Source organism: Thamnophis sirtalis, unplaced genomic scaffold, assembly GCF_051295495.1.
Source record: "Thamnophis sirtalis isolate CommonGarterSnake01/CBP01778 unplaced genomic scaffold, rThaSir2_p1.2 scaffold_13, whole genome shotgun sequence".
Taxonomy (NCBI): Eukaryota; Metazoa; Chordata; class Lepidosauria; order Squamata; family Natricidae; genus Thamnophis; species Thamnophis sirtalis.
This window is the reverse complement of record NW_028261393.1, coordinates 45,673,599-45,699,252: the sequence shown is the minus strand read 5'-3', so window position 1 is coordinate 45,699,252 and position 25,654 is coordinate 45,673,599. Positions and strand designations below refer to the sequence as shown.

General features: G+C 42.2%; 1 protein-coding gene across 7 annotated transcripts; it reads right to left on the bottom strand.

The window, feature by feature from the left end:
• Positions 1-378: 378 nt before the first annotated feature.
• On the bottom strand, positions 379-22,637 carry LOC106555229 (SLAIN motif-containing protein-like). Of its 7 annotated transcripts, none has more exons than XM_087727524.1 (10): positions 22,619-22,637; positions 20,856-20,949; positions 17,924-18,653; positions 16,415-16,548; positions 13,491-13,640; positions 8,871-9,011; positions 7,019-7,333; positions 6,167-6,304; positions 4,771-5,092; positions 379-2,556 (listed from the first exon to the last, which is right to left on the bottom strand). In XM_087727524.1, exons 3-10 carry the CDS (start codon positions 18,631-18,633, stop codon positions 2,502-2,504), a joined length of 1,965 nt encoding a protein of 654 aa, XP_087583650.1. In that variant the 5' UTR covers positions 18,634-18,653; positions 20,856-20,949; positions 22,619-22,637; the 3' UTR covers positions 379-2,501. The 7 variants fall into 7 exon arrangements, with proteins under 7 accessions (XP_087583650.1, XP_087583652.1, XP_087583651.1 ...); XM_087727526.1 differs by lacking the exon at positions 22,619-22,637 and adding an exon at positions 22,413-22,484 and having other exon boundaries at positions 20,856-20,946; XM_087727525.1 differs by lacking the exon at positions 22,619-22,637 and adding an exon at positions 22,321-22,341 and having other exon boundaries at positions 20,856-20,946.
• Positions 22,638-25,654: the final 3,017 nt, after the last annotated feature.

Below are 25,654 nucleotides of genomic sequence, written 5' to 3'. Positions count from 1 at the left end.
AGATCCGAAAGTAGGGGCAGGGGGGAATCAGTGGGCTTATTTCAGAGCTTATACTTAGCACTTATCTAAGAACTTCCACATTGCTAGGAGCTTCATGTGGTAGCAGTGGCTCTCGGATCTTGTGGCAAGTTTGCCAGAAGGCAGCACTGGCAAACAATTTCAGGACCACTGCCAGCAAACTGGATAGATGTGTTACCCCCAGTGTGAATTACAAAACTGGTCCAAAGTCATATTTTGCCCATAACCTTGTGTTTGGTTAAATAAAATTAAGTGTTTATAGAATGGTTTGAAAATCTGAAATCGAATTCCGGCCAGCCTTTATTTTACAAGTATACATCCAGTAATACTTATAATGTAATAGCCATTTTTATCAGGGTGCATTCTGATTGGGCAAAAACATTTTATGGTGTGGCTGTTCAACATCTGTTTACACATTGTCTTACTTACTTCTACTGTCTGATGACCCTTTGAAAACACCCTTGAGTGCCAGCTGGTCCATCTCTTAAATTTCAGCTGTTATTCCAGGAAGTATGGCAGGATAAAAGCAAGCAGAGAATGTTGTATAACCATGCTTGTTTAAAGTCCCCATCCTATTGCAGGAGATGACCAGTGAGCTCATTCACGAAGCATTTCAAGCAAGTAGTAGTTATACCTACTGATTAAGTCAGTGTGGTTACAATTAAGTGTTATTAACATTTCTGGATCAAAAGGAAATCACTCAGTCCAACAAATACAAACTGTCCAACTGTAGCAAGTGTTCATTCATTTGGCAAATGACTAACAGGAAAGCTTAAAATTGCTTCATGAATTCTCCTTGTGTGTTTTTATGGGTCACCGCCTCAGCTTTAACTATATCAATGCATTTGCTAAGTGTCAGTGTATTATTTTTCTCCCAACATCATCGTGATGAATCTTGTTTGAGAGAAGACACTAATTTTCTTGTTTCAGGATACTATCTACTACAGGTAGTCCTTGACTTATGACCGTAATTGAGCTCAAAATTTATGTTGCTAAGTGGAGACATTTGTGAAGTGAGCTTTTACGACTTTCGTTACACAAAGTGATTTGTGACGCAAACAAAATGATTCACATTTGTGAAGTGAATCACTGGAGTTGTTAACGACATGGTTGTTAAGTGAATCTGGCTTCCCCATTGGCTTTGTTGGTCAGAAGGACACAAAAGGTGATGGCATGACCCAGTGATACTGCAACCGTCATAAATATGAGTCAGTTGCCGAGTGTCTGAATTTTGATCATGTCATCATGGGGATGCTGCAAGAGTTTTAAATGTAAAAAATGATCATGTCACTTTTTTTCAGTGCCGTCGTAACTTTGAAGAGTCACTAAATGAACTTGTTAAGTCTAGGACTGTCCGTAGATCTGTCTATGTAAAGAAAGCAGCAGGACACAAATTTTGCTACTAAAGACAAGATAGCACTAGCCCCCTTCACATTTATTAACTACAATATCAAGTCACATTGGTGGCAAGAAGTAGGGTTGGCGGATGGGCCAGCTTGCATTCCCAGGTATGATTGTATTCTTGCATTTGGTAAACTCCAGGAGCTACAGATTTCATTTTTAAAAAACAAGTTCCTTCATCCCAAAACAAACCTTCCCACCCCCACCCACCCACCCCAAAACCCTGGATAGTAGAAAAGACTTGTACAAAAGCAGAAAGGTAGTTTTTCATATCAAGGAATTAAGTGACGATTATGAGAGAACGAAACACTTCCAAGTGCATTTTTTTTAGCCGGCAAAAGTATTGCGACTACCCATACAAAAACTTGCCTAGCTAAAAGATAAAAGGAAGAGAGCTAATGGGTAAATAAGACCTCACATTATCAGCCTGCAGGCAAACGGCACATAAACAGTCTTGGAGACAACGGGGATAACCAAGCTTTTAAGACATTCTTCTGTGACAGATGATGCACTAGCTATTGTTTTTAAAAAAAACCTTTTCAAGTTTTATAATAATGATAAAAGTAGTGAAGATACCTGTTCGGGACAAGTAAAAAAACAACTGAATTTCCTAGAAAAGTTTTAAGTTTACACCAAGTGACATAAGAAACAGTCATTTCTAATTATGTTTTCCTTATCTAGCTGCCTTTTGCAAAGGGGGGGGGGGAACCCAAAACCCTCACAGACCCAAAAATGTCTCGTTGCCACAGGAGCACCATCCCATGCTCTTCTTCCTTGTTGTGTACCATGAGAATCTTCAAATGTGTGCCTTGGGCCACACCTGTACTTTCTGGCACAAGAACCATCGTAATCAAGGCTCAGCAGTAAGACAAGAGTAGCAGGAACAAAAACCAGGCAACAAAGTCCATTGTCAAGACAAAACGAAGCAAACGTCCCCAAGTTCATCATTCCAGTCTGTCAAGCGTGGTGGCAATGGGGAGGAAATGGAGGCCTCAAGCGTGTCCTCCTGCCCAGCCAGCTGGGCTGTTGTCCAGTTACATAACCCAACAAACAAGTCATTGTTCTCCTTTTTTTGGTTTGGTTCAATAACATCCATCTTTCCAAGAGTCGTCCACAGGTATGTTGGCCTTTGGATATCTGTTGGTGTACAGACAAACATTTTACTTACACAATACTTCAATAAACAGTAATCAGGAGACAGGAGACTTAACGCACTAGTCCTAAAAAAATATTTATTTAAAAAGCAAATATCTTTTGCTATTTGTTTTGGCTCACAGTCTTGTTAGATCGCTTCAGAATAAAACTACGTGTTCTGACCTAGGCTTCCCCAGAAGCACGAAGCCGAGTCCTTGTCCCAATAAACCCCTTTTATTTAATTTACAGTTAATTCCTCTACAGCAAAGTCTTTCCTCTCCCACAGTCTTTCAAGATAGCTCACAATTACTGACCTTGATCAAGCTTAGAGAGTGGCCAGGCCGATATCTTTCAGATGCCGCAATACTTGGCAAGAATGCAGGAATGAACTAATTGTCCCCTGCAAACTCCACTCCCCTTTCGTTCCTCTTTTATTTCCTCTGGGAGGGACCATTCGTCATCCACCTGTGGCCTTCCTCCCAAGTCCACCCTTCTTCCTTAGCTGTTCCCTTCATCTGGCAATTCTGTGCATGCGCACACTGAGAACAGGCTCCAGCTGTTGGCCTGTCTCACTGATCTCCAACTTCGAAGGCAGCTGATAACTGTCGGATGGCTCTGGACCCCTCTCTGCCTCGGATGCAGAGCCCTCATCAGAGTCTTCCCCAGACTCCAGGACTGGCCCATATTCCTCCCCAACTTCCTCACTGTCCGAATCTGTAGCCAGCTCTGCTGGCCGCTGGCAGGCCACAACTCTAGGTAGGTTATAAAGTTTTTAAAGGAGCAATCCTACAGTTTTATAGATGCAAGTCAAGTTGATCATTATTCTCAGTTGCGCTTCCGAAATGCATCGCGGGGCAACCCTGTGCTCTCCTCCCTAGATCCAGTCTGAAACTGGGAAGGAGGAAGGGGTATTCTTTACAGTTAAGGGAAATCTTTGCAGCTTTGAGCTGGCGTCTTTCTCTTGACTTGCTCATTTGGCCCCTTTTCTTAGCAATCTGGCAATTGGAAAAGACACTTGAGATTAATGTTGTTGGCAAAGCTAAGCAAGACATTTGTTAAGTGAGTTTTGCCCCGTTTGATGACTTTTCTTGCCACAGTTGTTAAGTGAATCATTATAGTTTTTAAGTTACCAACGTTGGGAAGTGAATCTGGCTTCCCCGTTGAGTTTGCTGATCAGAAGTTCGCAAGAGCTGATCAGATGACCCTGGGACACCACAACTGTCATAAATATGAATCAGTTGCCAAGCGCCTGAATTTTGATCATATGGCCATGGAGGCATTGCAATGGTTGTAAGTGTGAAAAATGAGCATAAGTCACTTTTTTCAGTACCGTTGGAACTGTCCTAACGAGGACCTGACCTGGTGCGCTCACATTGCAGCCCTGGTCAAAAGGGCCCAGCGGAGATGATACTACCTGAGACTTCTCAAGAAACACCTGAATGGGAAAACTGCTGGTGACCTTCTACCACTGCACCATAGAGAGTATTTTAACTTACTGCCCCTGTGTACGGTTTGCCAATTGCACAGTGGCAGATAGGACAGCCCTCCAGAGGGTTAACATTGTTGCCCAAAGGATCATTGGTTGCCCTCTACCCTCTTTGGAAGAGCTTTATAGCCTCTGCTGCCTTAAGAAAGTTCAAACCATGCTTAAAGATCCATCTCATCCTGGGCAGCCTTTTTTTGAACTATTACCATCTGGCAGATGGTACAGGGCAATAAAAACAAGGACAAATAGGCTGAAAAACAGCTTCTATCCCAGGGCGGTAATCATATTGAATTCTACAGTATAGTGCAATATTAATACAATATCAGGGGTTGTCAATTCAATTGTATAGAATGTGAAGGAGGTGTTTTTATATGGGCCGAGGTGGCGCAGTGGTTAAATGCAGCACTACAGGCTACTTCAACTGACTGCAGTTCAGCAGTTCGGCTGTTCAAATCCCACTAGGCTCAAGGTTGACTCAGCCTTCCATCCTTCCGAGGTGGGTAAAATGAGGACCCGGATTGTTGTTGGGGGCAATATGCTGACTCTGTAAACTGCTTAGAGAGGGCTGAAAGCCCTATGAAGTGGTATATAAGTCTAACTATTGCTATTGCTATTTGTAATGTACACTGAAGGTGTAAACTAGTAAACTAGCTAACTTTAAACTGTCGCCAAAGGTACTGTTACAAGTCCAGGACTACCTATACTCCTCTGTACGAGCTTTTAAGTCTCACCTCTTGGCTGGCTGGCTCAACTTGCTCTTCAGAGTGGATGCTCCTGCAACCGATGCTTTATTTTTAGGAAGAGTGCTTTTTGCTCCTGTGGCCACGCTGTTGCTCCGGTACACTGAACTGCCACCACTCGAAGCGCTTGGGTTCAGTGTGGAAGACTGTAGCTTTCGGACTCGGCCAGCCGGGCTAGCATACCCAGCAGATCTAACTGGCTGCCGTGGGGTGAGGAGAGCGTTAGCACAGGGCCCTGCTTTCACAGGCTGACGGACTGTCAGAGGGGACTGCCCAGCACCAGATGAATAGCGGAGCTTATTTGGAGTCAGACCTTAAAGCAGAAGGGAGGAGAAATAAAGACGATATTATAAAACGAGGGTCAATTTGGGGATCAGAAGGAGAGAAACGTTTTCAGGCAAAGTCACACGGCTAAACCTGATCCAGGCACAGAAGTCAAATTGTCAACTGAATCCACAAATTAAAACGTAAAGGTTTCCTCTGCCCAGTCTTGTCCGGCTCTAAGGGGCCGTTTCTTAGCCAAGGGAGCCAGTGTTTCTCCAAAGACATTTCGGTGGTCATGTGGTCAGCATGACTTTAGGCCAAGAGGCATGGAGCGCTGTCACCTTCCCACAGAAGTGGTACCTATTCGTCTACTTGCATATTTGCCTGCTTTCAAACTGCTAGCAGGGCACCGCAAATTAAATTAGTAGCCAATTCATTTGACAAAACACGTAGCGATACAACTCGTATGACAGCAAACGAAGCTGCTGTATTCGGCACAGCTGAAATTTATGAGCAATATTCAAAAGGCAGCTTTAGGAAGAACACATTAGAATAACCCAACTGAGACGTCTACACTAAGAATGACTGTGATCTGGTACATTTCTTCAGAGAAGGCTGATATCCCAGATGAAGTTCTAAAAGAACTTCTGGAGTGTTTTTTTTTAAGAGAGAGAGACCTCATTATTTCAAATCGTATGCGAGATTTAAAAGCTGTGTTTCTAAAAAGTGGATTTGGAAGCAATGGTGCTAGGCTCTAATTCTATCGGCGGGAAAAGATTTTTGTTTGAGATGCCTTTTTTTTTTAAGGGAAGTTGTACTTAGTGTTTATTGTACTCAATGTACCAATTAATGTGTCAATTAAGTCATACTTAATGTATAAGCCACTTGTCTAAAATTGTAAGGCAGGGGGTTGGACTAGAAGACCTCTAAGGTCCCTTCCAGCTTTATTCTGAATTGAAATAACTAAAAACAAAGGTTCCCAAACTGAAAACCATTACTTCAGGGAACGCGCAGCCTCATTAAAACCTGTAAGATCGCTCAAACAACATGCTATATTTCCTACATTGGTCATCACACCGACTGAAATGTTATAGGACACTCAGAGAAGAAGCAGCCAACTTACTGATGGATTCCTGATGGATTCTAGAGAGTCGATTACTGGGAATCTGTAAATCTGAGTCCAAGCTTCGGCTATTTCTTACTGACTCCAAAGATCGCAGACCGGTCCTAGCCAGGTTAGGCATGCTGTGACGCAGTTCCTCTGTGAATGATAACATAACAGGAACTGAAAAATCCAACTGCTGCTACCCTGTTTCCATGAAAACAAGACTGGGAAGTAAGCCCTAGCATGTTTTACGTGTGTGCCTAATATAAGTCTTCCCCCCCAAAAATAAGCCCCACTTAAGAGCCTGTGCAGCCAGCCGCCCACCCATTCTGTCTGGTTGCTCACTGTACCATGGGGGGGGGGGGTGTGTGGAGCTTCCCCATGTGCCCCTCACTGGCTTATCTCCCTAAGGTAAACCAGTCCTGGGCGCGTGGATCAGCTCCATTCCCCTGCCTTGCCACTGCGGCAGCAGCGCATCGTTCGGCCTCCTGCTCCATTGTGCCTGTGAGCAAGCAGAAGTGGGCTGGTAGCCACACGTGGCCCTGCTGGACGGGGCTGCTGGACGGAGTCACCGCTACCGCAAGGAGAGGCAGATGTCGGGGCATGTGTGGCCTGGCTATGGGGAGCCAGTGCAGGGTGTGCAGGGCAGCTCCACCCCCTCTGCCTTGCGGCGGCAGCACTAGCACACTGCGCAGCCTCCTGCCCCACTGCGAGCAAGGAGAAGAAATGAGTTTCCTGTACATGGGGAAATTAAGACACCCCCAGAAAATAAGCCCTGGTGCTTATTTTGGGGCCCAAAAGAAAATAAGACCCTAACTCAAACCCTGCTGGTTCAAAAACCCAGCGAGATTCCGAAATGGGAGCACACACCTTCATTTGAAGAATACTTCAGTCTATCTTGCATTGGGCTCTGCACTGTCCTTCGCGGTGGCCGAATTCGGGTATTTGTGGCTCTCCCGTAATCTGCGTTTGTGGACGGAGACTGGCATCGCGGTGAGCTGAGTGGAGATGGAGAGTATCTGTGGCTGCTGTGATAGGAGAAAGAGCAGTCATCGTCCTCGTCTTCCAAACTGTATGTGTCAAAATCCTGGTCACTGTAGGTGCCCCTGCGCAAGGAGTGTAAAGAGGCACTGGAACTGCGGCGGGAAACGGAGGCCGAGCTGGAGGCACAATCCTGGCGAAGACCTGAAGTAAGGCCATGGCCAACAGAAGACATGGTTACTTCTAGCAATACCAATTCCTGAACGAGACAACTGATTAAGTAGGATGTAAATTTCAGATGTTTGATTCCTGAGGAAATATTAGTCGCCTGGAATGAAAAAAAGATATAGTCTGGATTCCATTGATAAGGCACCTGAATTCTATGATCATCACTTAAGTTCATATGAGGAACGAAGGAAAAGAGAGGAAATAGATAATAAAAGACAAGGGGAAACTAATAGGGGAAAATATACAAGAAGAAAATGAAACAGAAAAAAAGGAAGAGCAGAACAAGAGGGAGCAAGGGCAAAGGAAGAGAAAGGAATAAGATCAACTAGAATGACAAGGCCCATTTACAAGTGAAACAATGGAGGAAGAAATAAAATTATTGTCAATGAACATAAACAGATTGAACTTGCCTATGAAAAGGAAAAGAACTTTTACCAAATTACAAAAATTAAAATTAGATTTAATTTGTCTTCAAGAAGACATAGTTACTTCTTGATGAGGCTGTTTTAACAAACCTGTGATGATATTTTAATATTTCCCACAAAAGGGCTAGCAAAGCAAACATGAAAGCAACCACATCAGATGTGTACCGAAGGTAATGAAACCCACACGAAGCAACGGCAGCGTTTTCTGCTCGTAGCCTCAATCATTTTAAAGGCGCCAAAATGAGGGCTACAATCTAGCTTTAACATCTGCAGACACAATTAATCACAGAACAAATAGTTTACATGTATTTCAGCACTCGTAGCCATTATTCTGCATTTTAGGGCAGAGTAACAATCCTGAGTTTTGATGGTGACAGCATGTTGTAAATCCACAGGGCTTCCCTCAGACATTTAGGCAAACATCAGCATATCAACTTCTTCATTCTATAACTTTTTCATTTTACACGTTTGTGAGTAAGAAACCAAATGTTTGATGCAATATACTGAGCTATAAATGACCTTAGTTTATAAGAAACATAGTGCAATGCTGCAGTTCTTTAACAAAGGCTAAATGATCCATAATGAGATAGTCTAATGTAACCTGCTCTAAAAGCAAGACTCTTTCTTCTTTCTTTCTTTCTCTTTTTTAATCTGGAGAAGAAAATACTTTCTTCTCCAGATTGTTGGGGACAATATGCTGACTCTGTAAACTGCTTAGAGAGAGCTGTAATGCACTGTGAAGTGGTATATAAGTCTAAGTGCTATTGCTATTTTCCCCAAAGATTGTTAAACTATGCTGGAACACACATGTACTTCAGAAGCAGCTGCAATGAGTTCAAGAGCAGGTGCTTCTAGACAGAAGCCAAAGCAGCAACATACATGTTTCTTCATGTTATTAAATGGGGACATCTTAATTACTTGTAGTGGCACCCAACTGCCCACCTAAGAAACGATCTATGTGTTCTCTTGGGTTGTTAGAATGAAAGAAAATTCACTAAGTAGAAAAATAATATTTTGTATTATGGTTTCTAAGGGGGAAAAAAATTCTCCCGTAAGAGACAGAAATACCGTCAATTGCTTTCACCTACTTTCTTCCTGGAGGCGGGCCATAACTTGCACGTCAGTCAAGTCCTGCAGTTTGTAGCCCATTGAAATCGAGTCGTCTGAGGTACTAAGTTCGCTATCGACAGAAGACTGAGAGCTCAAAGCTGAATGCATGTTCAAGTAACCTTAGAAAGAGGTGGGGGAGAAGGAATAGGAGGGTGAGGGTGAAAACGCTACAGATACAATTTTAAAATATACAGTCGTAGTACACATTTTTTTTCTAGTTTTGTACTCAAAAAACTCCTTACAAGGTAAACAAATTTATTGTAAGGATTGACCAGCAATGATTTCAAAGTGAGAGAGTTCTTTCAATATTCAATAAGGAGGGAAATTGTCCTGCCATATAGAATTCTAACTGTAGAATTCTGTTATTAAAAAACCATCATTTCAGTTAATCTTTACCTATCCTAATGTCCCAGATGAATGGGCATTACTCCGAGTTGCCTCCTGTAAACCTTTGGCAACTCTGTTTCTGTGACGTGCAGGGGAAAAAAAGGATTATGGCCTGTAAAATAGTTTGGATGGAGCCACAGAAAGTCATCAAAATTAGGTCAAACATAATTACATCATTTCCTCCAGCACCAGAAACACAAAACTATTTTGTGTTTGTGAATGCAAAGTCAACTTAGTTTATTAGCTACAAAGTAATTTTAGTTTTTATACTATGAGTGAAGGGTTTTCCTAACAGCATGCGACTGAAGATATGAGTCACCATCCTCTACTAAAGAAGAGCACACATGCCAATATTAACATGGGTTGGCTTTACCGGATCATCAGTTCTTCATGTTTCAAGAGCTTCTTAGATTATATCAGTCTAGATGACCCTTCACTTTCTGCTGCAGCTGGATGAGGATTTTTGAAAATTAATCTTTTCAAATTCTGAGTGTGAATTTAAGATAGTGCCCAAGCCTGCTGCAAAACATATTCTGTTTTTGGTTTGAATACTTCAGAGAGAAAAGTTATGTTTTTTTAAAAAATAGGCAAGACAAGAGAGCCAGACATTTTGGCCACCACGTTGCATTGTAAACATGTTACTAGTTCACAAGTGATTGTTTCTAGCTCTCTCCTCAATATATTTTATAGGCTATTTTGACATAAAGAGAGGGGGGACATTGTTTGCTTGACTGACCAGAGCAGATTCTTATTTTTAGACAAGCAGGCTACTTATTTGTAAAGTCCTGAACATGTTGAAAGCAGCAGTCGCTTAGTCATTAAACAAGAAACTCAGCTAATTACAGGGTAAGATTCGTGTGTGTTTAAGTAGGATAAGCATCCGTGACTAGCCACAGGAATCTTAATTCCCTCCTAAGCAGCACTGTCATGTTTGTTACTCGGAAAGCAATTAAAATTATTAAAGCAGTGTAGGATCAAACGAGAGATTACCATTCTGAGTTAGCAACAGTTTTGATAGCTTTCAAAAGTAAATTCAGAGGGAACAAGGGGAGCAGATCAAAACTTAGGTACAGAAATTAAAACAGACCTTACTGCTATTCCAATCTAGAGTGAGGGCTCTGCACTTACAGGTGAATTTGATTTAAATCAAGTCAATTTAAATCACTAGTAAAAAGGCTTAATTTAAATCAATTCAATTTAAATCATAATTTTTAAAGAGCAACTGTAATCTCTGTCTGGCAACAGCTCCTCTTCTGACCTGCTGTTGACTCATTGACAGTCCCAATGTTGCAGAATATATAGCCTCATGCTACATAACTAAGCTCCATTTATCAAAATAAATTTGATTTTAAAAAATCCAATCTAAATTTTAAAAATCTGATTTTTTAAAAACATTTTTTTTAAATCATCTATTTTTATCCACCCTGTGCACTTAATATTCATTGGAGAAATAAAATTCTTGTTCTTTTCAATGGGAGCTTCCCTCCCAAAACAAATTACCATGTGGAAAGGTAATGATCCAGAAGACAATCAAGATCAAAGACTTAAAACTGCCACGGGGCAGCCCCAGTCTGTCTAGAGCTCATCCTGTCCAATCGCTGCAACTGATTTATTGAAGTCATGCGAACAACTGCTAATTGTATAAATAACAGAAGCAAACTAGAACAGCAACGTGTCTGGGTAAAAAACTCTGTACAGAAATGTTTCTCAACCTTGGCAACGTTAAGACTTGTGGACTTCAGCTCCCAGAATTCCCCAGCCAGCTTTGCTGTACACCATTAAATATCTTAGCTATATATTGTTATACAGATATTCACCACTATTGCATTGCTATACAGCAAGGGTGTCAAACTCAAGGCCCAAGGGCCGCATCTGGCCCATGGAATGCTTAGATCTGATTCGCGGGGCTGCCCTGGAAACAGTGACGGACCTGCCCGCGGTGATTCTGCCAGCGAAAATGGGCTCGCAATCTCTGTTTTTGGGTGAGACGGCTTCCTGGAAGTCTCTGCCAGTGAAAACAGAGCTCAGGAGGGCCACACCTGAAAACAGAGATTGGGAGCCCGTTTCCTCTGGCACTCAGGCCACTACAGGTGCCCCTGATACAAGTGACGTCAAGCTGGCCACACACCCCTGGCCACGCCACACACGCCCATCAAACACAATCTTGATGCGGCCCCTCAATGAAATCGAGTTTGACACCCCTATTATACAGTATCAGCAAAATATAAGATTTGAGAGCAAGGTCTGTAAGGATTTCTTTTTCCCCATTCCCTAATTGATTAATGTCATTGGTGGCTCCATCAAGTGGAAGGAGAATTTCCAGTTCAGCAAAAAAATGAATTTTCACATGACTGAGATCAAAATCAGGATAAAGGTCTGCAAAGGAAAGAGATGCCAAATTTTAAGACTTGCAGAGCAAGCAAGTGCATCCAATTAAAAGCTGCCTGGTATGTAGGCAGTTAGATTTCCTCATTAGTTGCAGTTTGAGGATACTATATTATAATTCATTAATGCACTAAAAATAAAAAATAAAAAGTATTTTTAGGTTCACTCATTGCTCTGAAAGGATAATTGGTTACATAATTCAATCTAAATATTAAAAAAACATTTAGAATGTAATTTCTGTATTGCTCTTTGATCTGTCTTTAGGGAAGTGAAAACATTGAATTGGCAGCAAACCAGATAAACTGGGCACAGTTTCTGTGACTGAAAGGAAAGGGGAAAGGATTACTAGGAATTCCAGTAATAAAAAGACAAAAATAATCAAGTACAAGTTAGTGTTATAGCCTCCACTTGAAAAAGGCAATTCAGTATTGTTTTTTATTAGAATGTAAGATATCAGTAATTTAGTCCGAATAGGTTTTCTCTTCTCCAAACCAAATGTCCAAGAAATATTTAGAAAATGGCCTCACTGTTTTATTTGTCCTTATTTTTTAAAAAAATCAAGCATGCAATAAAGAGATTGGCTTTTAAATGCTGGTTATAAATGCAAATTAACACTTTGTACAGCAATGTGAACTCGGTGAGCTTTGCAAGCTGTTTCAGTTACTGTCTCCAAGGCAAACTGGTCATTTCAACTTTTGGAAAACTTCAGGCAAAGCAGACAAGAAATGTGTAGGTCTATTTATTATAGACTTAGGGCTACAGGTAGTCCTTGACTTACAACAGTTCATTTAGTGACCGTTCAAAGTTACAACAGCACGGAAAATAGTAACTTATCATTTTTCAGATTTACGACCATTGCCGCATCCCCATGTTTAAGTGATTAAAATCCATACGCTTGGCAACTGACTCGTATTTATGACGGTTGCAGTATTCTGGGGTCATGTGATCTCCTCTTTTGCCACCTTCTGACAAGCCAAGTCAATGGGACAACCAGATTCAGTTAACAACTGCATTACTAACTTAGCAACGGCAGGGATTCACTTGAAAACTTGGGCAAGAAAGGTCGTAAAATGGAGCAAAACTTAACAAATGTTTTGCTTAACGACAAAAATGTTGACAGCAATTGAGGTCGTAAGTTGAAGACTACCTATATAAGCCAATTCTCACCAACCGTGGGGGAGGGTATATACATGCAAGTTAAAACATTTTCACACACATAAAGCAACATAAGAATGCCATGCTAAAGAGGAGTCTCCATTTTCCTAATGGATAATCAAATGCCCTGGGCGTGAAGAAGATGGGCCAGACAATGGTCCTTGATCACAAAAAGAATCGACCTTTTTTTTTTGAGGGGGGGGGGGAAATGAAATTAGCACAAAGAAGCAAGATTTAAATAAGAAGATTTCTGGAAGCATTAGCTGAAGAAGTGCTTAAATCAGGGGTGTCAAACTCAATTTCATTGAGGGCTGCATCAGAGCTGTGGTTGATCTCCAGGGGGGGGGGGGGGCAACTGGGTGGGTGTGGCCATCTTGACACCATTCCCCAAACTGCTGGCATGTTTCCTCTTTGCACTGGGTAGACCGGGCTGAAGCCACGCTGGCCCGAAGTTTCCTCTTCGCATTGGGTAGACTAGGCCGAAGTGACGCAGGGCGGCCCCTTACATTTTCCAAGCCATTCCGCGGACCCGATCCAACTACATTGCCTTGTGTTTGACACCCCTAGCTTAGATCATCATGTTAAACTGAACAAAGCAAACCAGGCACATCTCTCGGCATGCATTTCCCACCTCCATTCCTCTAAAAAGTATCCCAGATGCCATGCCATACCTGAGCTACCGCAAGTTAGTAGTGGTTTGTTAGTTGATTTGTAGTGCCCAGGAGAGTTTAGTGCATTGCTACAGGACCCTGTGTCTGCATTCAAGTTATGCACACTTGGAGATGCCAATGGACTGCAATACAGGGATTTCCACCTACTTGCTAAAGGAAGATACAAAAAAAGCCACAAATTGTTACCATGTTAAACACAGAAATTCAGATGAGAAGAGAGGGAGAGAATGTCAAACCACATTTGCATGCGTTACATGCCAGACACACTCACCCCCTGAGTCATGATACAAACCAATAAATTCAATTTCCAATTATGGCTGACAGATTACATCTCTGGAATTAAAACAAATGAAGAAAATCCTTAGTTCTCCATGGACTATCCTGTCTTAGCATCCGGGACTCGCAGGTGTCAGATTGATATATGCTGTGGTGTGAATTTTACAATGTTCACCTTGGACATACATGAGTCGGTTTGAAGTGCTAAAGGGAACTCTGAAAGATGAGCTGTGGTTCTTCTCTACAGCTTCCCAAATAACAGGCTAGATGAGAACATATCCAGTATAATGGCATTTCTCTCCAATGAAGAAATGCATAGCTTGCCATCTCTTATCCTGGAATGTGGATGTACATTAAGGTGTAAGTTTTCCACCTGGACAATCTTACAAGATACTAATATTATATGTCAAAAAATTTCAACATGAATCAAGTTTCTGGAGTTATCAAGGACAGATACAGGTAGGGTGGTCTAATGAAAATATTATCTAGTGGGAAAACTGTTCTGGGTCCATTTCTCAAAATGCTTCTTTCTGGCTAGGTATGATGGAACTGTAGAATTGTAGCATCAAGAACCCCCCAAAAAACTTGGCATGGAACTATTAAAAGCAAATAAAGATTTCCCATCATTACCTAGGAGCTGAGATTTAAAACAATACTGAAAATTCAAAAAGAAGCAGCATTATTTATGAAAAACAATCAGTTTATTCTGATCTACATTGTCCTCATATTCTAGGAGTGGTTGACAAGTTTGTTTTATTTGTTGACAAACTTGCTAATGTGTTTAAGTTGTTACAGTGTTCAACTTAACACACTTCAAAAAAAACAACAGTATTTAAGTAGCAGAGTGTTATACAATTTTTCTGTTTCCCTGAGAATGTAATATGATGCCAGATGACAAAATCAAGTTTTCATGCAAAAATCTCTCTAAAACCATTCTATACTATTTACTATAATATTAACATTTTCCACAGTAGCAAGGTACTCAAATTATAACCATTCAGAGGGCAGCAACTTACAGTACTAAATGTATTGTAGGTGTCAGAATTAAAATATTTTTAATATATTTTTAAGTACCATGTACCAACTAGTAAAGTTTTATATATGTGTGAATAATGAGTTACATTAAAGGACTATTTGAAATGAAACAGTACAACATAAAAACATTTGAAAGAAAGTATTTCCTTTAAGATTTGCAAAACATATTTTTAAAAGATTATCCCAAGATATCTTAATCTTAATATCAAGTGGAACAACTTGCCACCAGAAGTTCTAAATGCTCCAACATTGGACATTTTAAAGAAGATTTTGGATAGCCATTTGTCTGAAGTGGTGTAGGGTTTCCTGCCTAAGCAAGGGGTTGGAGTAGAAGACCTCTAAGGACCCTTCCAACTCTGTTATTCTAATCTATCCTTATGAGGGCAGAGGAAATTCTCCAACTAGGACATCTAGTCCAAAGGATGATGTAAGCTTTCTAATTTAGGGCAAATCTAGAGGTAGGTATAAAAGATGGCTGGGTGATTTGGGGCTAGTCATCCTCTTTCAACTCAATCCATCTCACAGAGGAGTTGTTGGGGGGAAACAGGAGGCGGGAGCATAATATAGGCCTGTGGTGGCGAACCTAAGGCCCACGTGCCACCTAGCTTCCCTGAAGGCTCTGGAGGGCAAGAAAAATGAACCTACAAGCAAAGCGGGTTGCCTGAAGGTCCCTGAACGCTCCGGAGGGTTAAAACCGGCCCTACGAGCAACCCGGAAGTGACTTCCTGTTTGCTCGTAGGGTCATTTTTTTTCCTTTGTGCACCAGAGGCTTCAGGGAAGCTCCTGAAACCTCTAGAGGGCCTCCGGAGGAGGAGGCTGTTTTCGCCCTCCCCAGGCTCCTATAAAGCCTCTGGAGCCTGGGGAGGGTGAAAAAAGCACACCAAAAATGGGGGAGGGGGGAGTGCTGGTCGTGCGCAAAGCATTATGGATGTGGCATACCCGCGCACGACACACCCCCTGCGCTGCCCCGTTTTTGGCAAGCCATAAAAGGTTCACCATCACTGATATAGGCTATCTTGAGTTGTACAAAATACAGGCAGGATATAAATCAAATAATCATTATTGTGATTAGCTCACTGATACCCCACATAAGCACTAGGCAATGGGTGTCGAACTCAAGGCCTGGCGTCTGGATCTGCCCCGTGGGTGCTTAGATTTGGCCCTTGGGGCCGACCTGGAAATAGCAAAGGACTGGCTTGTGGTCCCTCTGCCAGAGTTACGTTTTTGCTGGCAGAGGGTTGGCAGGAGGCCGTCACAGCTGAAAACTGAGCTCAGGAGACCGTTTTCGCTGGCAGAGCGCTCGGGCCACCACAGGGACCCGACACAAGTGACGTCATGCTGCCCCCCCCCCCCAGGTCAAACACAACCCTGATGTGGCCCTCAATGAAATTAAGTTTGACACCCCTGCGCTAAGCTTAATATAACTGGGTTTGATCTGTATCAAGCAAATGCAATCTGTTATTACTGATCTTATGATCCAATTCATTTTTCTCGAGTCTTCTCCATTATCTCCATTATTCTGAGTTCTTTAAAAGTGCAATAGTAACAAATCAATCCTATTAGCTTCCTCGGTGATCATTTAAGGCTTCTTTCAAGACAAAACGTGGGCCTACCTTGATCAAGTCTGGTGAGGAGGGTACGGCAAGCTGCCTCAGTTTCAGGACTAGGGTGATCCAACACCTGTCTACACCACTTCAGGGGAGATTCCTTTTTATCTGTTGGAGGTTTTCTCGGAGAAACATACAGCCTTAAGTGGAAAGGTAAAAAGTTTAACTTGACAGCTTGCTTGGAGTATTAGTATTTTATCAAAAATATTACAGCAAGGAAAGTAATATAAGAAGTCTTCCTCTTTCTTAACTATTTGGGGTCAGACAAAATTACTTCCATTTTTAAGATGGATCCAAATTTCATCATTCATCCGATAATGAAATTATCTATCTACTGTACTTTCTCATAAGTCTGTTTCCTTTTCGAACAAACAGGTAGTCCTCCATTTAAGACCACAATTGAGCCTCAAATTTCTTTTGTTAAATGAGACATTTGTTAAGTGAATTTTGCCCCATTTTATGGCCTTGCTTGCCACAGTTGTTAAGTAAATCATTGCAGTTGTTATGTTAGTAACATGGCTGTTAAGTGAATCTGGCTTCTCTATTGATTTTGCTTGTCAGAAGGTTACAAAAGGTAATCCCATGATCCCAGGATGCTGTGACCAAAATACGAGTCCGTTGCCAAGCATGTGAATTTTGATCACGTGACCAGGGGATATGCTGCAATGGTGTGTGTGTGTGTGTGTGTGTATGGCTAAGGAAATAACCATCAATGGTAGGAGAAACGTTTTAATGTTTGTGTAAAAGAAACAAGGATTGGGTAGTAGCAATGCAATATCTACTTTTATCTTTTTTTTTTCAAGATGCACTTAGGGAAATATGTGTGATTTTAACAAAAATTGGCCTAGCAACTTATCCCCTGTATTATTTCATAGGAGTTAATTATAACGTTGAATCCATATAGCAAAACTTATTCATTTTTTTTTTAAAAGTCTTCAGCCCCTTTTTCAAGTGTAGCCCCCTTCCTACGTCTAGCAAGCATCTTCTACTGCCCGGTGGGGGATCCAATAATCCAGTCCTCCCTTTCATATAATCCAATTATTTCTTCAATAATGAGCTTAATGAATGGTTACTTAAGGAATTGTTGCTTAAGGTGACCTTTACATCTTACGTTTTGCTATGTGTACAGATCAACTATTATGCAAATACCTGTGATACTAATAGAAATACTTTAAGGAACTATATTTGTCAAGAGTCTTCATTCCATTTGGCAATCTCCTATGAGAAAAGTGGCAATCTTGATTAGAAATATAGCCTTCCTGGTTTCCCACACCTGTTTTCCTTTCTGTTTCTCTTAAAACATTTTAGACCAGAGGTTTTTTTCACAAATTAAATCTCTTTTCTTTCACACTGATCATTTTCCTGTCACACTGCTGCGCTCACTGATGTTTTTGAGGGCCAATGGACTGAAGAGAAACAGAATAATAATATGCTCTGGAAGATATGATTATAGCCTTATTCACTTTTATCATGAATCCTTTAGAGCTACAATATGTAATCTCATATAGTACATACCAGCTGTCCTCTTCATCGCTGCCATTCTCTAACTCCAGTAATTCCACTTCATCCAGAGCTGTTTCATCCAAGGGATCTTCCGCGTTTGTGTTGGCTTCCTTCATTTGCAGCACTGGCTCAACAGATGTGACAAAATCTTCTAGCAAAACCGTGGGGTTGCAATCCCAACGAGGGACGTTGTTTGTGTTAGCATCGCTATTCTGCGTCTGGGTACTGCTCACAAACTTTGTGCCGGAGGGCTGTTGGTCAGAAATGTTTTCACAACCGTGATGTATTGTGCTCTCCTCTGCATCCTTTTTAAAGAACTTACCACTTTCCTCTGCGTCTGACCTTATTTTACTCAGGGCTGAATGCAGGTCTGCCACGATTTGCAGTTCCTGCTTATCCATTAGTACGTTGATGCTATTATTCATTTCCATGCCATTGAGCCTGGAATTGCAATTATCCACTCCAGCATCAGCTTGGCTCAGCATTTTGGCCTCCGGCACACTTCGCAAGCTTCTAGTTCTCAGCTGCTGGTTCTGGAGCTCAAGCCTCCTCACAAGCTCTTGCAATTTCCTCACTTCTTCCAGCTCAGGGCCCACCTGATCAGCCATTGACTCTGTATCAGGACCCATCACTGAGTTCTCTGCTGAGCTTCGGCTCAATTCCGTCCCAAGACTATGGTCCGGCTGAATTACACTGGTGCTCCCAGGAACGACCATCTTCATGGACCCCCTGAGGAATTTTGCTAGAAAGAGATACCGCAGAAGGTGGATATTAAAGAAACAATGAACACACATAAACTATCAGGCTTTCCTTTTAATTAAATGTATTCAGTGTGATGACACAGCAAGAATGCTTTAGTGAATCTGAAAGCAATTTATCTGCAGGAATAAGGTAAAGGTTCCCCTCGCACATATGTGCTAGTCGTTTCCGAGTCTAGGGGGCAGTACTCATCTCCGTTTCAAAGCCTAAGAGCCAGCACTGTCCAAAGATGTCTCCGTGGTCATGTAGCTGGCATGACTAAATGCCAAAGGCGCACAGAACACTGTTACCTTCCCACCAAAGGTGGTTCCTCTTTTTCTACTTGCATTTTTATATGCTTTCAAACTGCTATGTTGGCAGAAGCTGGGACAAGTAACGGGAGCTCACTCTGTTATGTGGTGCTAGGGATTCAAACCGCCAAACTGCTGATCTTTCTGATCGACATGCTCAGCATCTTAGCCACTAAGCCACCGCGTCCCTATGCAGGAATACTATGTTTTATTTACACTGGCTATCTTGATATTGTTAACGCTTCTTTGGTAAAAGCAGTAACTGTAATGACCGCTATGAGATACATGGCTAATCTGCACCTACTATTAAGTTGACATTTATAATGAAAACTTGTAAAGAAAAGAATCTTCCCAAATCCAACCAGACCTGCCCACATAGAAGCACTTTCAACAGAAGCTTTTGTTTGGCAAAGTCATTTAGTAAACAATATACCCAACTCTGTCTCCTTAAATATTACGGATCTAAAGGAAACTCAAAGAAAAGTGTTGCCAAAGTCTATGCAAAAAGGAAGATTCAGAAATTAAAGATCTGAAAGATCAAACATATTACTGCAGTTCCATATGGTGGCAGTTTGTAACACTATCATTTTGAAAGATTAAATATTGAAGGAAGAAAAACGGAACATTTCACTCATTAAACACACTGTAAAAATGTGGCTCCACCCCCACCATTTACTCAATCATGTTTCTTCAAGCTTTGATAAGAAATCAAATTAAATCCGGGACCAACAGTAGTTTAGTGCTTAAAGCTAGAAACTAAATATTTTGCATAGTCTGAGGAATTAGGCAGCCTATACATTATTATATAATAAATATACATATATCACTGTTTGGGAAAATATTTTAGACTTCACTATAGTTCAATGCTCATTTAAAGAATAGTGACACTGGAGAGAGAACATGTAGTGTCTCTTTTCTTGATTAATTATAAAGCAAATACATAGAATGATATAAACAAGGACACTATCAATATTTTATTATCCTACTTTAAATGCTGTGCACCAAAAATGAGGAAAAACAAACAAAAACAAAAAACAATAATTTAGGTACCTATTTCTATCATTTCTATTCTAAGTAGGACTTAATACAAATAATATTGTTGGTAATTTAAAATTATTCCTGTGTCCAAGTTTTCAAGTCTTGCAAAACAAAACCAATTTTTAAATTCCTAAGCATCTCCTGCAGTAAAAATCAAAATATAATGTCAGTGTGTGCCCATTTACAAGGCAAAATGGGGGGAGTCCATCCCCTCATAATATGGTATATATATAAAGTAAACAGCAATATAAGAAATAATGTTGAATAATTTTGGTTCAAAGACCAAAAGAGGAGGAAGAATCCTTCCAATAATCTTTCTAATCTAATTCCTAGTCACTAAATGACTACCGTCATGAGAGTTTTATGTGCTCTTAATTACTTGGAAAAAAAGTATAGTAACCCTATAATCTGAGTCAGATAATAGGCATCCATCCACAGGAAAATAACAACGTTGTAAGGAATGGGTTTGTCTAAAAAAAGAAAACTGCTGAGAATGAAACTGTAGCATCTCTCACCAGATATGCTAAGCTCTCTTATTGCCACGTATTTTCAAAGGCAACTCATAGATCTCATTTTCACATCAAGACAAAAACTATATATGGGTCTAATGCTACATAACACAATTTATATTGCCCTGCCCAAGTTTTATAAAACAGTCCCCTTTTGTTAAATCAATTTAGAAGGCCAACTAAAAAAAATACAATCAAAACATACTATTGCATTTCACAATTTCTGATCCTATTTCAAGCAGATTGCTGCAATCCAACAGAACCTGCCCACAACAAATGTAACAGCAACTGAAAAGGCATCATTCTAGCCTCTGTTACCTTCAGCAGTTCCAAAGACTAAATTCTTACCAGCACATCTGTCAAAGACAATCACAGCGGCAGAACCTCCCTGGTCTCACTGGATGACCTCACAGCCCAAGTCATCAGGAACTGCATGGAGCTGAGGAAGAAAAGGATATATGCAGTGCCATCGCAACAGGGAGAAAAGGGGAGGAGGAGGTATGAGACTACCTTATCACCAGAAGCTGCTACATAGGCACCTTCCTCCTGCAATTAGGAGAAACGGTGGCCAGATCTCAAAGGAAAAAAGTTAGATGTTGCAAAGAGAAAAAGGAGAACATCAAGACAACCTGCCCAGAGGGAGGTCCCTCTTAAACACTCCCAAGTTGGACTTCTCAAGAGAAATAAGTGAATGGAGAAGGAAAGAGGACCGATGGTGTCCTTTGCGGAGTTTTAAGGAGGGAGGACCACGCAATCCCAACCAAACAGGTGCAGCCTCATTTATTTCTGAACCCCACTCCTATCTGGGGAAGGCTTTTGCAGGGAAAGAGGAGGGAAAGAGAGGAGTTCCCAGAAAATAAACCCAGGAAAGAGATTGTCCTAAATTAATGAAAAAGAGGGGAAGATGCTCTTGGAGAGAAACAAAAGAGCTACAAACCACATTACTGCCTAGAGAGAAGGTGAGTTTTAGCAAAGCCAGTCTCTGAAAGGAGAATTTTTGTAGCTCAGGGTTTGAACTGTGAGTGCTCTCTGATCTATGTGGATTTCTTCTACATGTTTCATTACCCAACTAGGTGATCTCATCAGTGCTGGAGGAAAGGGGGATGGAGGAGAAGGACTTTAGGACCCTTGGTGCTCTCCAAGCTTGGTGATTTTCTTCCAAACCTTTTATTGCCCAGTCTTAATAATTAACTAATAATAAGACACCTAACCTAGGTGACCTCATCAGAGGAGGAGGAGAATGACATAACTATAGGATCCTTGGTGTTTTCTGAGCTTGATTATGGTCCCCATAATCTAAGGACCCCATAGTCATTGTCCTCCTCCTCCTCCTCTTCTTCCTCTCCCTCCTAGCACTGATGAGGTTCCCTAGCTGGGTAATGAAACGTCTGCAAAAAAGCAACCAAGCTCAGAGAGCACCAAGGACCCCACAGTCCTCCTCCTCCAATCCCCTCTCCACCAGCACTGATGAAGTTCCCTAGCTGGATAATGAAACATCTGCCAGAAAAGCACCCAAAATCCTATAGTCGTCTTCCTTCTCCTCCAGCACTGATGAAGTCACCTAATTTGTTAATGAAAGATCTGCTAGAAATACACTGATCTCAGAGAGCACAGAATACACTACAGTCGTCTTCCTCCTCCTCAAACCCCCACTCCTCCAGCATTGATGAGGTTCCCTAGCTGGATAATGAAACGTCTGCAAAGAAAGCAACCCAAAGCCCAGAGACCACACAGCTTCCCCTCCAGCTCCTCCTCCCCGCCCAATAAAGACCACCCCACCCTCCCACCCTACATAGACAGAACACGAATTCACCCAAATAAGCCAAAAGAGAAGGTGGGGGAGGGGCAGCTGCCACAGGGCCCCAAAATCGCCTCAGAGTCACGCGGGGTGGGGGGGCTCTTCACCTGCCCGGCCAGGCCAGGACCCTTTCAGGTAAGCGAGGACGGCTGAAGGCCGGCTACCGAGAAGGATGGAGGCCGAGGATTGGGGGGGGGGAAACCCGGCTCCGAGAGCTTGAGAGGGGAGGGAAACCAGGCCCGATGCCCCGCCTGAGAGGAGCCGAGCGACCTTCGGAGCCCGCGCTCACCTGCTGCCGCTGCTGCTGCCGCTGCTGCCGCCGCCGCCGCCGCCGCCTCGCGCACGCGCAGGCCGAGCCGCCTCTGTTGTTGCCGCGGCTACTCCCTCGCCTCCTTCTCCTCCTCGGCCCGATTGGCTAAACGTCGCGCCGTCATTTGCATAGGCGGGACCGAGGAAGGAAACTGATTGGCTGCAAGGAGGGAGCGGGAGGGGAAGAGCCAGCGCGCTCCAGCGCAACCTCCCCTAGGCGCTCAAAGACCGCTTGCTCTTTTTTAAAAAATCAAAATAGTGCGCTTGCGCGCCGGGCTGGCTGGTTCGATGGGCTGGAAAAGAGGCGTTTGGCAAGGAGCGCGTGGAGTTTCTCGCGGGGCTCCCACGCGCCCCGTGCGTGGGGAACCTGCTTCCTCGGTGGCCTCCGTTGGATATCCCATTTGTAGCCAAGCCAAGTTTAATGCACAGATGTGAGAACAGAATAGAATAAGAAATGGGAAGAGAATAGAATAGGAAATAGGAATAGAATAGAATAAGAAATGGGAAGAGAATAGAATAGGAAATAGGAATAGAATAGAATAAGAAATGGGAAGAGAATAGAATACGAAATAGGAATAGAAGAGAGTAGAGTAGAATAGAGAATGAAATAGAAAGAATAGAATAGAAGAATGCAGAGTAGAGTAGAGTTGGAAGGTATCTTGGAGGTCTTCTAGTCCATCCCCCTGCTCAAGCAGGAGAACCTTATACCATTTCAGACAAGTAACTGCCAGTCTCTTCTTAAAAACATCCAGTGATGGAGTGCCCATGATTTTTGGAGGCAAGCGGTTCCACTGCTTAATTGTCCTCACTGTTAGGAAGTTTCTCCTTAATTTCAGGTTGCTTCTCTCTTTGGTTAGTTCCCAAGCATTGTTTCTTGTCTTGCCCTCTGGTGCCTTGGAGAATAATGAATGAGGAGAAGGAAAGTGCATGTTTGTAAATGCATTCTGAGGGCAATAAAAAGTTATAAAAAATTAAAATGCGTTTGCAGAGGTTAGCGAGGAGAGACTTGAACCTGTGGCCTTCTGGATAAATTATAACTTTTAGTAGCCCCAGTGGAAGTGGCTCTAATAAGGAATGCTGAAAGTCATGGTTCAGCGACATTGGGATGGGATGCAACCCACCCCCAAATCTGCATGAAGCTATGAAGTAAGTGTTGGAATTCATTCCGGGTGTTTGTGTGCAGGGCAGTTTCTGCTGTCTGAAACACACATACACAGGGATGCAAAAACATCGCACCAGAAACATCTTTCTGGCCTAACGGTCATAACTCACTATGCAGCATCATGTAACAAGAACTATGTGAACCAGCTACTCCCACACATGCCCTTTCTCCCCCCTATGCTGTGCTATAACTTTCTATTCCCTCTCTCCCCCTCCCAATGCCATGCAGCTTGTAATCTTCTGTTCCCCCTTTGCCCACCCTTTGCCATGATGTGTTTTTCTACTGGTTTATTTGTAGAATGCTGTGAACTTTTCATTAGTTTACTTGTGCCATGTGTGATTATATATGCCTTTTGATACGCTCCTTTTTGATGACGCTGTAACTAACTTTTTCTAATAAAAGAGCCCTTCGATTATCATTCGAGGCTTTTGCTCATCCCAAGGAATTTTGTCTGGTGTTTTCCTTTTGATTAGGCAAGGACACATGAGCAGCCCACCAGTGTGGCGACAACTCCGCAGTAAGTCACCTGTTTGAGATGGAAGGCTATATAAACTGAGGGAAGGAAGGAAGCTTGTTATGACCCATCATCAACATGGCCAGCAAATATTTGGAACAGAAATAGTGTTGGAAGCTAACATTTCCCCCTGTGTTTATCATTCAACAACTGCAACTGTTTTTTTTTTTTAAAAAACCTTCAATTTAAATATTTTGGAACGCCGAGAGAATAAAATTCAAATCAACTTTCTCCAGGCTTCATTAGGTGTTCTAATTCTAATTAAAGCCTCTTCAGCAGACATGTATGCAGTCTCTGAACATCCTAATCTGTCTGGAAACCCATGATCTATTTCGAGCCTTACTCAACGGTGTGCTGAATATTCCGGGAACTGCCACTTCATGGATTCCCAGGCTATATGGGATGCTTGGAGAGTGGCACTGAGAATTGTGCGTTTGTTACATGCAACAACGCAAGAACCTAATCTTAATTATTTGGCCAGACTGTCTCTTGTCAGCCAGAGTGTTTTTGTAACAAGATCCAAGCATTGTGCTGATTGAAGGGTGGTTTATAGCATCTCAGCAGTGCCCAGGTTTCCCTCAGGCCTATTTGGCGCCTAAGATACCAAACCAATATTGCATTGGAAAATACATCACATCATTCTGTTGTGACCTGCCAGCAGAGCTGGCAGCAGAGTCAGACAGTGAGGAGGTTGGAGAGGAGCATGGGCCAGTCCTGGATGCTGCGGAAGGCTCAGAAGAGGGCTCTGGGTCAGAGGCGAAGACCGGACCGAGGCTGTCTGGCAGTGATCAGGTGCCTATGGAGCTAGGCAGCCATGAGGCAGAGGAACAGCTGGAGCCTGTTCCCAGTGTGTGCATGCGCAGAGCTGCTTGAAGAAAAGAACAACTCAGAAATCAGGGTAGACTTGGGAGTAAAGTCACAGGTGGAAGGTGATTGGCCCCTCCCATAGGGAATTAAAGAGGAGCGAAAGGGGAGTGGGCTTTCACAGGAAACAATTCGTTCATTAGATTTGTTCAGGAGTGTGAAAATCTGTCTGTGAATCTCAGAGTCTCTGGCCCAGTCTTTCCTTGCACAGTACCTCATTTGGAAAATATTTACTTGGCAGCTTTCCAAGCTAGATAAGGTCTGTAGTCATAAATATTCCTATGAAAGACTGTTTACCAGGCCTTTGCTGAATGTGAATGAGAGCAATTCACATTGGTTTAATAAAGGGGTTTTTGTCGGGACCAGGACTCTGCCTCCTGCTTTTTGGGGAAGCCTAGGTCAAAACACATTCAAGGAAAAACTCCAATAATCTTTCTGCACAGAACATTTATTGGAACTGAATGTGGCAATTTAGAATTTGCTTCAGAAAAACAACAACA